Raw genomic sequence first — 13,809 nt, forward strand, 5'->3', positions numbered from 1 at the left:
CCAATCAGTTGAAGTGCTAGGAGAAATGCAGGTAGGCAACATGACTAGCTGACTGTGATGGTCACTATCTATATTCTTACATACATAGATATATGTGTGTGTATATATATCCTTACTATATATATATTCTTAAAAAACTTTGACACATTTAAAAGCTGCATTCAAAAATCCACTGGAATAACGAGAAGCCAATGCCCCTAAACTGTAACATAGCACTGGTTTACTGCTCGCCTGTACAGTACTTCACTTGAGGTATATTTCCTAAAAATGATGCAGTAAAGGTCTTCCTTTAAAATGTTAACAAAAGACTAATTTGATTATCCTGAAAGTTCTGATAGAACTACAAATAAAATATGAGAAACAAATATGTTTGTGTAAAACCATTCTAGAAGAATTTAATGGAATTTACTGTCTTTTTAGCAACATTGTAATTATTTCTGAAAACCATGTATGGAAAATTGTGGAAGCTTATCCTTGATGGGAATTATATTCTACAATGTCCTCTCAAGATAATGGAAAAGATACCGCTTTTAAAATTTTTTTTAATGAAAGCACAAGACATTTACATGGCATGTCAAAACACAAAGCTGGCCTGTGACAAGAGAAAAATCTGCTGTGCATACTGGCCAAGTACGTTGCTAGTTTATTTGCAGTTTTTCATCACCTGAGTCAGAGGGTACATAAGCACGGTCAGTGATGCATTTATTCTAGGATTTCCTAATCTTCCATATGTTGACCAAACTCCAGTCAAGACTGTTCACCTCTGAAATTGCCTTTGCTAATCTTTGTGGCTACCAGTATGCTTACATTCAGTAGATAAAAATTACTCAGGTAATTAAGGAAATACTGGGGAAACATTTTGTTCTACTAAGTTTAAACCACTACGGACAATAAATTAGCTAATTAGCAGAAACTTATGACAGACTTTTAATTTGTTTTCCAGAAATCCACTCAAAATAAGAAATTACTTCTGGCTGTACCTCAGGCTCCCATTCTGCAAAATGGGCATTGTGCTACTGACTCTTTCTAAAGCAGAACTGTGGATGGAAAGTATGCTATCAGACACAGAGCTAATAACGTTAGTAATGACAGTTTATTACTGTTATTATGATAATTACTATTCAATTATGTCTATTAGATATGTGGTATTATTCATTACTGGTAGTTTTCATTATTCTTTGTGGAATCAAGACCTAACTACTGTGTTTTAAGAATACCCACGATTTCTTCAGGTGACACCTGGCTGCAATTAATAAGATGCAATAGTGTGTGTCTGCACCTCAGAAGATAGGCTGCAGAGAGTGCAGTGAGCAGAGATGGCATCCATACCCTTTGAACCTGTAGGCTATGTATTCTCAGCTCCAAAGCTGGCTGACCTGCTGTCAGGCAGGTCGACCTGAAGCAAATGACCCAAAATAGAGTCACCAAATTTGGGTCTGCGACAGAGTGGTGAAGCTGCCAGGGACACAGGCAGTTCCCGTGAACGGGCTCACGGCTGCCGGGTCTCAGTGATGGAAGAGTTTCTTTCTGAAGACCCAAAATGTGAAAGATTTTCTCTAAGCATGCATGCACGTATCTACACTGCTGAGGAAAAAAGGCATCAGTGTGATTTTTAGACAAATAAGGGCACAAGATTGGTTTCAGCATCAAGGAAAGATCAAGCTCTCCCAAAATGTTATCCCTCTGCTGAGATGTCACAGCCAGATTCTCTGGTGTACTCTACTGAGAGATCTTGTACTTCAGCTTCATAGTCTCCTTTGTGAGTGTTTTTGAGAGGTTGTTTTTTCTTTACACAGCTTAAAACTTAGTACATGAGCCTTGAAGAAACCTAGTGTCTTTGAGACCTCTGTTTCTTTACTAAATCAAGTTGAAACTAGCCAAAGAACTCAAAAGACACTAAAGATGGATATACAGCTTAACCAAGACACACACATAAACCAAATTATAAAGAGTTTTCTCAGGAAATCGAACAGGGAAAAAAAATGACCTGGAGAACCCTCTGTGGGCTGAAATCTCCTCTTCCCTCCTCTCCCCGGTTACAGAAGAATCTAGTAGAGTTACTCAGCTCATCACTACTCCCTTCTCTTGGAGGGGGAAAGAGGTTTGTATTTGAATGAAAAGAAACTATTTTTCTTTGCGTTAGAAGGACATCAGAGGAGAAGAACCTGATATGTTACAAATCTTCTCCAGCTAATTATAAAAGCGTAATTTGTAGCTCTATGGTAAAACAACTAATTGAAGCTCATCCTTCAAAATACAGTGACAAAAATCCACCTTCATGTAGACCTTCATTTTTTCTAGTTTTAATAATATTACCTATGAGTCTTTCCTTTCTTGCTTTACTTACTACTTCTATTAAGAGTATTAATTTAGTGTAAATCTAATTGTTTACCTGTGGCTTCTTCTAGTGTGGCAACATCCAGTCTGGGGCTGTAATTTCCATAACCAGCAGCAGTAAAAGCACGAATCTGGAAAACATACACTGTTCCTGGCTTTAGGTTATTAATGGAAGCTGAAGTGGACTTGGTTTTCACTGTTGAATAGGTCCTCTCCCTTTGATCCTGGAAACAATAAGACGAAAGATTAAATGACATTTACAGGTCAGATTTTATCGTAGTTGCACATCAGCAACTGACTGCCAGCCTGGGTAGTTTATTTCAATTTGTCGAACGCTTTTTTCCCTAACATAAAAAATAAAGCATACTCTGTGGAGTACTACAAAACACTGTCAATGCAATGAGGAGCTCTAAGTGTAACATAAAATTCAAATGGGATGCTCATGTTGTTACTCATAAAACATCCAGACATAAAATGATTGCTTCTTTGGCTTTGATTACATTTTATGAAATTTTGATGAGAAAATAGCTTGACCGCAGCTTTCCAGGTGGATCTGTGGGGTCTAAACAGTTCAAGGACAGGGAAATCTGTTCTTTCATGGTAAGAACACCATTCCTTTTTACCTTCCAATACCTTTAAAAAAGCCAGTACTGCCAATGTATAACTGGCTGGAGTTTGCACCAAATTCTGAGGCCCTTAAGTCAGTTTTCACTTAGCATTTTATCTCCAGCTTTTAGTCTTTTCTCAGGTTTTGACTCTATGACATCAAGAAGAACCCAGGGAAAGAAGCTCAGTATGACACCTCTCAAATTTGAAGCTGTAAGATTACAAACCCTGTGAGTAATAACTCACTTTCAACCACTACAAAAGCTGTATCACAGATCATTACAGTATTCAAAAAGCTCTACTTATTCATCACATTTACTGATCCAGATTATCTTTCAGCATAGATATGTGCAGCCCTGTTGATTTTCAGTGGCAGATGCAACCCTGATTTGAAGGGCAGAAGAGATGAATTAACCAACCATCTGAACGCACCACATGACCAGAGAAGCATGAGCCGTACGAGGCAGTGCTAATGAGACGGATACAGAGGGAAGGAATAAATCTGTAACTCATTTCAGTAGTATTTCACCAGCTAAAAATGATGGAGAACCTTCCCCCTTGCAGTCAGTAAAGCAGCAAAGGCTTTTTGCTGAGATAGAGGGTTAAATACAACATCCATGATTTCTTTTCTGAGATTCAGTAATCACTTCTCCTGGGTCTTGCCCAGTCTGTCATTTGAGCAAGCCCGCCGGCGCGGCTAGCAACAATTTTTCATATCTTCTCCAAGAGGGTTTAAATCTTCTGTAAGTGAGGACCATGGTGGAATGTATGTTGGTATGTGAGAAAGAACAGGAATGCTTGGGAGATGAGAAACAAGTGTAAAGAAACATAAACAGCCAGGTTTGGGACTGTAAGCCACAGTGGAATTTCAGAGTTTGGGTTTTGATGCATAAATGAGGTTTATTTGAATTGCCAACAGTTCTTGCATGCAAAATAAGTAAGTAACAAAGAAATTAAAATAACCTGCACCAGAAATCTCACAGGACAGGCTTACTTGGGAGATTTCAGGCAGTTTCCATTCCAGCTCTAGCCAGAAGTGAGAGGTGAAAAAAAGCACTTATCAGAATATTTCAGAACCACAAAAATGTTTGATTTAATTTGGCTCTGAAAAGAGCTGAAAGTTTAGAACTCTTTTTTTTTTCTTTTAAACTAATGGAACACAACTTAAACTGCCTCTGTTGTTCTGAGCAAGAAGCTTATGAAGTACTTTTCAAGCTGAACTGCATTATTTTGGAAGGAAGACAAGCATTTAAGCATTTGTGTTAATATTGTCTCACTGAATTAAAGGTATATAGTCCAGTTTATCTGTGACTGTTCATAGGATGAGCTTCTTACTCTCTTTTATTCATTTCACACTAATAAGTATAATACTGGTAGGTTACCCTCCTTTACAAAAGACCTTTAACATCAGTTCTGGTCTTTGCAAACATAGGAAACTGGCAACTAAATTCTGGTGCTTATTTAAAGTAACATGAATATATAGAGAAAATAATAAAAGCCACATTCTAAAAGCGATCATTATATAAAAAGTCTAGTATCTTGACCATTTTTCTGTCATTTTCCACTACCTATTTAGATAAATTAGTTTATTTTAACAGCTTAGAAACTACTCCGCAGATTAAACCCCAAGTTTTAATTTGTAGTTTGTTTTTTTAAGGTTTTTTTTTTTGGTTTTGTTTTTGTTTTTTTTTTTTTTTTGGTGCAGAGAACAGTTTTGCCTTTGGTAAATATGTAAACTTTTTTTTTTTTTTTTTTAATGTGTGGGCTTTATTTGTGTGTGTGCGCACACGGATATGCTTGAGGAATAAAAATTACCTGTTAAAATTAGTAAAATATCTTTAAAAAATTGTTTAGCTATCTGTACATATCTGGTAAATTTTGTTATGTCATTAAAGTGCACAACTTAAACTGGGATTTAGCATCAACAAATAAACATTTCATACCCTTCCCAGATCACATAAAGATCTTTTGATTAGTATATTTGTGTAACTCAGCACTGAAAATTAGATGTGACACTTGATATTATATCCAATCTGGTCTGAATTTACCTAATTCTATGTTACCCAGTAAGCTGACATGCTCTTTTTGATACAGAGGTACTATTACCTTGTTTGCAGAGATGAAATGTCTTCACAAGTGATCACAAAGGAGCTCCTTTGTTCATTTCTTTGCATTTTAATTCTTTCTTTTTTCTCCCAGCATGTTTTATAAAAATTAGGAATACGTTACGTGTTGCAGTAAATTTCCCAGGGAATCTAGAGGAGTCACACTTGGTCTGGGTCCCATGACAAATATATAGCTGCACAACCTGCCTTCACTCTGCTTTCATCCAGCTTATGGTTGCATGTGGCCCTACTTATATGCTTGTCAGATTTTTTTTATTCTGGAGTACTTCAAAGTTATCATGAATGTAGGCCTAGACACGCTGAAATGAATGGCAAAACTCGGACTGACATCAATAAGACTGCAATTTCGCTCTACCAGAAACAGAGATCACTTCATCTACTATTGAAAAGCAGCCCTCAATTCATTATTGTGTTGAGAGAACAAGTGAAAAATAAATTCCACAATGCTGGGACTTTTTAAAAGGACAAATAAGGAATATTTATCAGCTGAAACTGTAGGAAGTGCTTTGGAAGTTTTCAGACATTGAGTTGAAGCTGGCCAGCTCATACGGAAATACCAAATGCAGTCAAAAGTTGTATTATTTGATGTATCATCTCAAGACTGGAATTACAGTGACACCGAAGGAAATGAAACAAGCTTTAAACACAATGTAGAAGAGACAGGAAAATGACAACTATTATGGTAAAATATCCAAGTCCAACTTAACAATAAAAAAAAAAAAAGTGGAAAAAAAGGGTAGATTTAAAGCGGATATTTCATTTTTAGAATACCAAAATACAATATATGAGACATAGGATAGCAATAATAATTGCAGTGATTTGCTAGTTATTAAAAATGAGCAAAATCACTGTGACTTTGAAGAGACAGGACAGTTGATAGCTGATGGAGTTAACATTGTTCCACAACACAGCAAGCGAACATGAAGCAAACAGAACATTGTTGAACATTACAGATAATCTTAGCACTTACTTTCTCATAATACTTGATTTCATATTCAGTAATGACTCCGTTGGGATGTTCTGGTTCCTGCCAGGAAAGCTCCACGCTCCTCTGCAGCACTCTCTCTTTCATTACTCCACTAACTTGCGAGGGAGCTGTTTGGACAAGATGTGTCAATAAATAAAAAGCAAATTTGTTGGATGCCTAAAATCAAATGTCATTACCGATCCACCCCATGCTGAGCCACTTTCATTAAGGTAAAAGAAAGCACCTTTTCATAGCTCACAATTCAAAGTTAATGAATATTCAAGCAGGACCCTATTACTGTTCATAAACTTAGAATGGAAATCGAATTAAAGTGCAAACAGCAAAAAGTGGCATTGTTCAAGTTAGTGCAAAACTGAGATTGATGGGATAGGAATAACAATTAAGCAAATTAATTCTGATTAAGATAGCAAAGTAGATTTTTAGATTGATGTGTAGTAAATTAAGAGTCTAAATATTTATTGCACATGTTTCTGAAATGCGCATAAAAAGAAAAATAATGTTTTAGAAACAAAATCACATTTTAGGCTGATTTCATATAACTGATTCCAATTCTGCTTAAAAAATAATCTGTCACACTATCTGATTACAACATGACTGGGTGATGAAACCAGCTTTGTTAAGAGACTAAACCCCCTCTTTCAGTAGTTGAAACCTTTCCAGGATATTCATTCTTTAGAGCTGAACTTTCCATATTTGGTCTTGGCATTTTTTGTAAAGTGCGAGACAATTTAAGAAGTAGATCTTATGAAATAAAGGGGACACTGTCTTCCTCCACCTCACTCTACAGAGACATACATACATGCACACTTGCATGTATGCACACGTACACACAGATTTTCCTAATAAACGTCACACACAAACAAGCACCTTTTGAAATAAAAACTCCCCAACCCAACAATGTACAAGCATTATAGAGCCGTTGACTCTTATTTAAAAATGTTTAAGAGAGAATGTAATAAAATACGAGACACTGAAAAAGTAACTTGCTTTATCAGCTTATCTCATGTTTACAAAAGAGAAAGACGGTGGATTTTCTGCTGATGTGCAGTTCCAAAGGAGGCCAAACATCACACTTTTCCTCAAACATACATACTGCCTATAGGAATGTAGCACCGAAGTCCTGTAAAACCATAGCTCTTTAAAAAACAACTATGGCATTGGAACGATACAGAACTTGATCTTGTTCTCTTTCAATTCAATGGAAATAATTGAAGGGTGTAACACTGCTCATGCAAAAGAGAAATAAAGAAACGACCTGATCCTCAGCCCCCTGCAGTTAAAAGCAAAATGACAGTTATGTGTACAGGAACTGGGTCATATTTGGAGAGCAGATTCAGACACAGGAAAGGAAATTAAAACTAGAGATAAATTTATTTATATCTTTTTCAAGTATAGAATCTAGTACTGATTCTATACTTGTTTGTTTGAACAAAAATTCTGAAAAGTTTAAATATTTTTCCAGGTAAAAAAAAGGAACAATCTTATTTCAGAACTGTATATGAAGCTTTCACTATGTAAAATGATGTACAGTCTTCAGATAAAACCAGATTCTTATCCCACGCAATAAGCAGGTGAACTTTACTTTCTTTATTTAATTTAAAGAACAAAGAAATAAAACATCTAGAATGTGCTCTCCTGTAGCATTAAGGATAAAATTCTAATGATAAAGTAGCAATATCTACAGCACAATCAAGACAATAATCGTCTAAAACCCTTAAAATTTCATTGTTACCTTCTTATTTTAATTGTGAAGTTTCTAGCCTTTTTTATTGTAACACGTATATTCATGTAGGTTTTTAAATTAAATTTATTTACATTAGAGGCTCCAAGAATCCATGAAAATTAAGGATTGAAGCCCTGCATGATAATCTTCATCATGAACTATCATGTTGTATATAACCAATATAATCAAAGTTGAAGACCTCTTAATGTAGGCTGCCTAGCTGATAAAATCATAAAATCGTATCATGCAAACACCATGGGTTGATACACCATTCCAAAGCCGGGATCACTGTCTTTCACTCTTCTTGCATTCTCCTTCTAAAAGCTTAGAGCATTTTCACTCTCTAATTAGTGAGATATATTCTTTTTTGTAGCTAAGAGTCTGGAATGCAGCAAACTAATTTACTCTGTCTAGTTTTCTTTGCCGTGATTAACTAGTTTTCTTCTTTGTCTAAATGAGTACCACAGCATCCTGGCTGAATTTCAGCGAGGTCATTATATTTCATGTATAATGTTCTATCTCATCCAGATAAATGTTTTCAAATTGCTTATTTTACATTTTTAGATGTCCAAAATTGTTAATGTTCATACTTATCATGAAACAATTTTATATTACCTAGGTCGCTGGAGTTTGTTCTCCACATTTGCTGCCTTTTGTTTTAGCTTATCAAATTTTTGCATTCTGTTGGTCATAGCGTTCATTTTTTTAAAGCAGTGAAGCAAAATGGACTCGCATCCTCTGGTATTAGTTAACTCTGCATACGTGGGGAAGCAATAGCAATGCAGAGAAGGAGGAACATAGAAGGGGGAAGATTTTAATCGGGAAATTAAATACACTATGTGAGATTCCTACTTAACATCTGTACAAAGTATACCACAAACAGGCATATTCCATTCTTAAGGAATTTCCATTCAAAACAAAATCTCAGTGATTTATCAACATTGCAAGACAGCATTCAAAACTCTTAAATAAATGCACTCTAAAATATATTTCTTGTCAATTAATATTCTTTTCATTCAAGAATGGTCAGATTAAAAGCTGGGTTTGATTTTGGTGGGGGTTTTTTTTCATTGTGTTTTGGCTCCCCCCTCCCACAACTAAAAATGTGCTACTTTTCATTGGTGGAAGAACCACATGAGGAAGAAGAGAAAGTCCAACCCTGCAGACTGTATATGTTGGTAGCTGTGAAGACAATGATGTTGTATATAATTCGCATAACACATGATATTCCTAAAATGCAGTAAGTTACATAAGTTTATTTTGTGTCCCCACATTTGTTGGGGGAAGAAGGGAATCATCAAATTGGTGGAAGCCAGAGTATCCTCCTCTGGCAAGGTACACCAGTCTGTTGTTACTGCAGGAAAATCTCTGTGAACTAGAGCAATCACGTAAGCCACTCTATTGATGTGAGAGGCTAGATGTATATGCTATCTTTATCCTGCCTTTTGGGTTGCATTTCTTGATCTGTGCTTAATGAGGGTATACAGGTCAGAAGCATTTTGTTCTTTATTCTAGTATAATAATTTCCTCCGTATTCTTACTGTGCTTTTCTTACAGACTGTTTTGTATTCATGTTTTATTTGTTCTGGCTTCCTCACGCTTCCTTTTAAACCTTTAGCCCACTTCTCTTTGCCTATCCATGTTAATTAATTAACAACCTATTTATGGTTTTGAAACAACTATGTTTGAGGAAGCTTGAAAATGAGTTAAAACATGCAATTCATCCCTAAATACAAGATAAAATATGGTATTAAATCACACACACACCAAAAAAAGCGCCAGAATTAAAAATACCATTTTTGTTCCCATTGCTAGCTAAACCAAGGTAATAATAATAATAATAATAATGATAATAATAATAATAATATCCCACAACTATTTCATGTATTTTTTCTTTTAGTAGTCTAGTTCTTGCCACTGCATCCATAGCAAAGTTGTTCATGATAAAGACACTTCTCAACAGCATTTCTAGACAACTAAGTACCCAGTCCTGAATGACTTGAGCATGCATAATCCCTGCTGTATCACTTCAGGTTACAAAGCAGCATCACTTGCCAAAATCATTATTTCCATAATATATTACACTGGGGGATACAGGCTGTTCAAAACACCATTTGCTATCAACTTTCTTTCTGATATACCTCATCTCTTCTTTTTCTCCTTCCTGCTGACACAACATCCAATGCATCAAACACACAGAGCCTCTCAGGGCTAACAGGCAGATGTACCTACACATGCTGCATAAGAAAGTACTTCGAGAATGACAGGCCCTCAGCACACTCATTCACCTTTTTTAAATGCTTCAAATATACCATTCAGCAAAAGGAAAAATTGATTTTCACCAGGTTTCAACATCACAGCCACAGAGAAATATAACTCTGCTGGGCTTTACTGATAAAGCCTTCAAGTTATATAGATTTCAAGCTGGTCATCATTTTCAGATCAAGTTATAGAAAAAGTTAAAACTGAGGTGTCAAAAAGAGCAGGATATTCCAACGAAATATTCTGTTCCAGAGAGAATACTGCATCTGGTAGACTGATGTGTTACATCCATACTGCTAAGCCAAGCATATGGTATATTATTAATATGTGCAAATATTTAGGTATAGAAAACTGTGGTGATTGTTTTGGAAGGCATTGCTTTTAGTCCAGACTCCTCTGAAAATATTATAATATAATATTGCTCATGCGTTTAATCTCTATCCTTAGCTACTCTCTGGTTCTCATGCCTAACATTTCCCTTGATCCACAGTGTACACTTTCCAAAAGACAAAGTGAGATGCAAAATTAAATCTTTTGCACTTTGTATCAGAAAAAAACCTCCAAAAAACCCATACAAAATACTAAACCAAAAGAATAAAAACTGAAAAATGAAAACAGGTGAAGCTGGAGTTTCACATATAAGAGGAACCAGGCATAATGCACGAATTGCTAGCAAAAAATCAGCTCTAACACCTTTCTACTGAAAAAACGTAACTCGGCAAAAGAAACTTACCTAGCCAGTTCTTTTGAGATTTCCTAAAGTCCTGCATCTTGAATGTGTCTCAATTCCATCAACAGTATCAGTCATGGAGACTTTTAATTTGATACTTTTAAAAAAGTGTCTCTAGAAGCAGCATCCTGGGTGTTTAGTAGTTCACGTGTATAAAACAAACTATTAAAAATCCTCAGAAGTAAGGGTTTCAATTCTGTAGTCCCACTTCATGCAGAAAGTTTCACAAATGAACATGAGTAAATGCTCCCAGTGCAGGACCAAACCCTCTACTAACAAATGCTACCAAATCCACGTTTGCAACTCCAGCTTCATGATTTTTTATACAAAGACTAATGAATGAATGGGCTATCAGACTTCCTTAACCATTTTTTATTATTATTTCTTTATCTTATAATAGCAATAATGTGCTTAAGGATATCTGAGCTTCGTATTGTACTTGCTGAAATCAACAGTAACACTTTCATTTTCATAGCACGGGACCCTCACAGCCCTTCCCAAAGGACAAAAACTCTTGGCTTTTGGCCTCTTTCCTTTTCATACCATGAAGATATGCAGCAATTGCTCAAAACCACCAGCTTTTCACACAGCAGCAAAGACATCAATTTTTACATCCCTGTAAAACTGTATCTTAGGGCCCAGTGTAAGTTTTACATTACATGAAGCATTAATACCATTTTTCTACAACAGCGTTCTACAGCAGTTGGGGGCTGTTTCGAGTATTCAGCCTGAAGGGGACATTGCTAACAGGCACAAACCATGGAAAAAGCAGAGATATTGGCATCCCAGTGGTTATAACCTACTCTATTATTTCTTTTTAAAATGTCTTCGCTGTCTCCTTTCTTGGCAGAAATCTTTAGATAACAGAGTTGCTTCGACTCTACATCTATTTTAAGTGCGACTGGAATCTGGCGTCTTACCAACAACAAATGCAAAATGAACCCATGTATATATGAAAATAGTAGCAGAAAATATACTGTTGTTAGCTCTTAAGCGGTTGCTCAGGACGAGAATACAAAACTCCCTATATTCTATTAACAGTCCTGCCCCAAGATTACCCAAGTGGCACCCTTCTGCACTGGCCTGCATACTAATTTGCTCCCAAGAGAGAGCACGTAAATGAAGTCATAACCTGGCCTCCCACCATGCTCTGGTTTGCTCTGAAGGGAAACTTAGGCATCAGGATTGCCGAAATTACTAAATAAGAGTGGTAGGCAAACAGATTATACACCCTGAGGAGCTGCAGCTGCCGCTGAGACGGGCCTGGGGTAAGCGTGCGGCCCCACGCTGGGTTTCGTGCTGGTCTGAAGCAGCGTGCCTCAGCATACCTGCCCTCGCTCGCTTCTGAGGAGCTGTCTGGTGTACACGGCTGACACTGGAAACAAAACCTTGACAGGGGTTTGTAGGTATGGGGCAAACTTGAAGACTTTACTGTGTAGATATTTCCCTTATTTGTTTGTTCTGTCTCCTATAAGGATACAAAGGCTTTGTGTGGAAAAGAATTAAAGTTATATTTATGTAAATATATCCCTATCAATTGTGTATTCTATTTATTATAATATTAAAATTATTACAAATTTCAGAGCACCGTAATATGGTCGTGCTACTCAAGCCGTGATAGAAAGCTGCCACAGCTTGTCCTTTGAATGCTTGGGAAAAAACGCTTACATTTCTCTTCATGTTTACGCTAATACGTACCATAATTTTCATGGCATTTTATATGACGGTTCATGCAAAAAAGATAACAGAAAAGAATACGATAGCTCTTAAACTGAACATTATTAAAAGGACAGAAGGAAATTCCTAAGATTTTCTTTTTTGTTACAGTGTATTTCTCTCCCCTCAGTTAAGTCTCCACATGACAAAGCAGCCCATGATAAAAGGTTATTGAGTACCACTGTATTATGCCATTAGTACCCATTGCTTTGGATCAATGACAGAGAAATTCCCCACTGTGTTTACAAGCTGCAGCATTCAAAAAGAGACCCAAATAAATCAGATATTTTACACTAACAATATCCTACAGAGAAGCCATTTTAACTTCCTCTCTGACATACTTTACTTTCCGGCTCATAAATATAACACCGTGTGCTTACAATGCTCTGTAAGCCACGAGCAGAGGCACACACAGCTCTCCGGGCCACTTGGGGATGTCCTGAGTACATGTAACAGGCAATGAAGTTAAGTAATACTGGACTGCATTACTCCATTACATTTTTTTGCTGTTGCTTTTGTGCTTGAGAAACTCTCACATTACCTGCTGATTTACAGAGAGGATCAGAAGCAGTAGTTACCTGAATACTGTTGCAAATCAATTAATAAATGTAAGTCAAAAAACGAGGGCAAACAATAAATACATTCCGATCTCCCCCAATATTATTAGCAAAGTGTGAAGAAAGTTTACGCTCAAATAGTGTTCTTACCAAATATGTAGTGATTTACTAATTGTCCCTATCTGTTCCTTATCTGATGCATTCAAAATAGCTAATGGTTTGGTAATTCCTTCATCAAGCTCAAAACTCACCAGCTGGATCAGTTTTATATGTTGTCTACTCTCGCAAAATTCTGGGGAGGGGAATGATTAAAAAGAGAGAAAAAGAACTTAGCAGAAAGAAAAGAAACAGTTTACAAAGATCAGGGCTGACAGTTTGTCTATCACGTTTTGGGGTTTTTTTTCTGGTCAGAGTCTACATCTAGACCCATTCTATGAACTCCCCTGTTTCTCCTGCCTGACATTTGGTACAAATATTATTGTCATGTCTGTATCCCATTTCTTCCAAAACTGGTGACTTGGGCATCAATCAGTGCTGAACGGATGCTGAGTTGCGTAACAAGTGACAACATCGACTCCCAAGGTATCCACAACTCTTGCTTTGCGAATAAGTTTTGACATGTCAGGCACAAACCTGATTATTACAAATGTGTTAGAGTAACAAACCAGCCTTACAAATAACAGAGAGGGGCTTTTGTTCTCCTGAAGCATTTGTTTTCCTTTGCAGAAGAAATATTTCTATGTTAATTAGATTTTTCTTTTGTC

General features: G+C 36.5%; 1 protein-coding gene across 5 annotated transcripts in view; it reads right to left on the bottom strand.

Annotated features, from left to right (window-relative positions):
* The window catches only part of EPHA7 (EPH receptor A7), a 163,274-nt gene that overhangs the window by 36,508 nt on the left and 112,957 nt on the right, over positions 1–13,809 (bottom strand). For all 5 annotated transcript variants that reach the window (XM_049818002.1, XM_049818005.1, XM_049818001.1 and 2 more), the window contains exons 6-7: positions 6,040–6,164; positions 2,393–2,561 (exon numbers count right to left, since the gene is read on the bottom strand). In XM_049818002.1, coding sequence (XP_049673959.1) covers positions 2,393–2,561; positions 6,040–6,164 — 294 coding nt within the window. The remainder of the gene's footprint in view (positions 1–2,392; positions 2,562–6,039; positions 6,165–13,809) is intronic.

The sequence above is a fragment of the Accipiter gentilis genome, chromosome 15 (genome assembly GCF_929443795.1).
Source record: "Accipiter gentilis chromosome 15, bAccGen1.1, whole genome shotgun sequence".
Lineage (NCBI taxonomy): Eukaryota > Metazoa > Chordata > Aves > Accipitriformes > Accipitridae > Astur > Astur gentilis.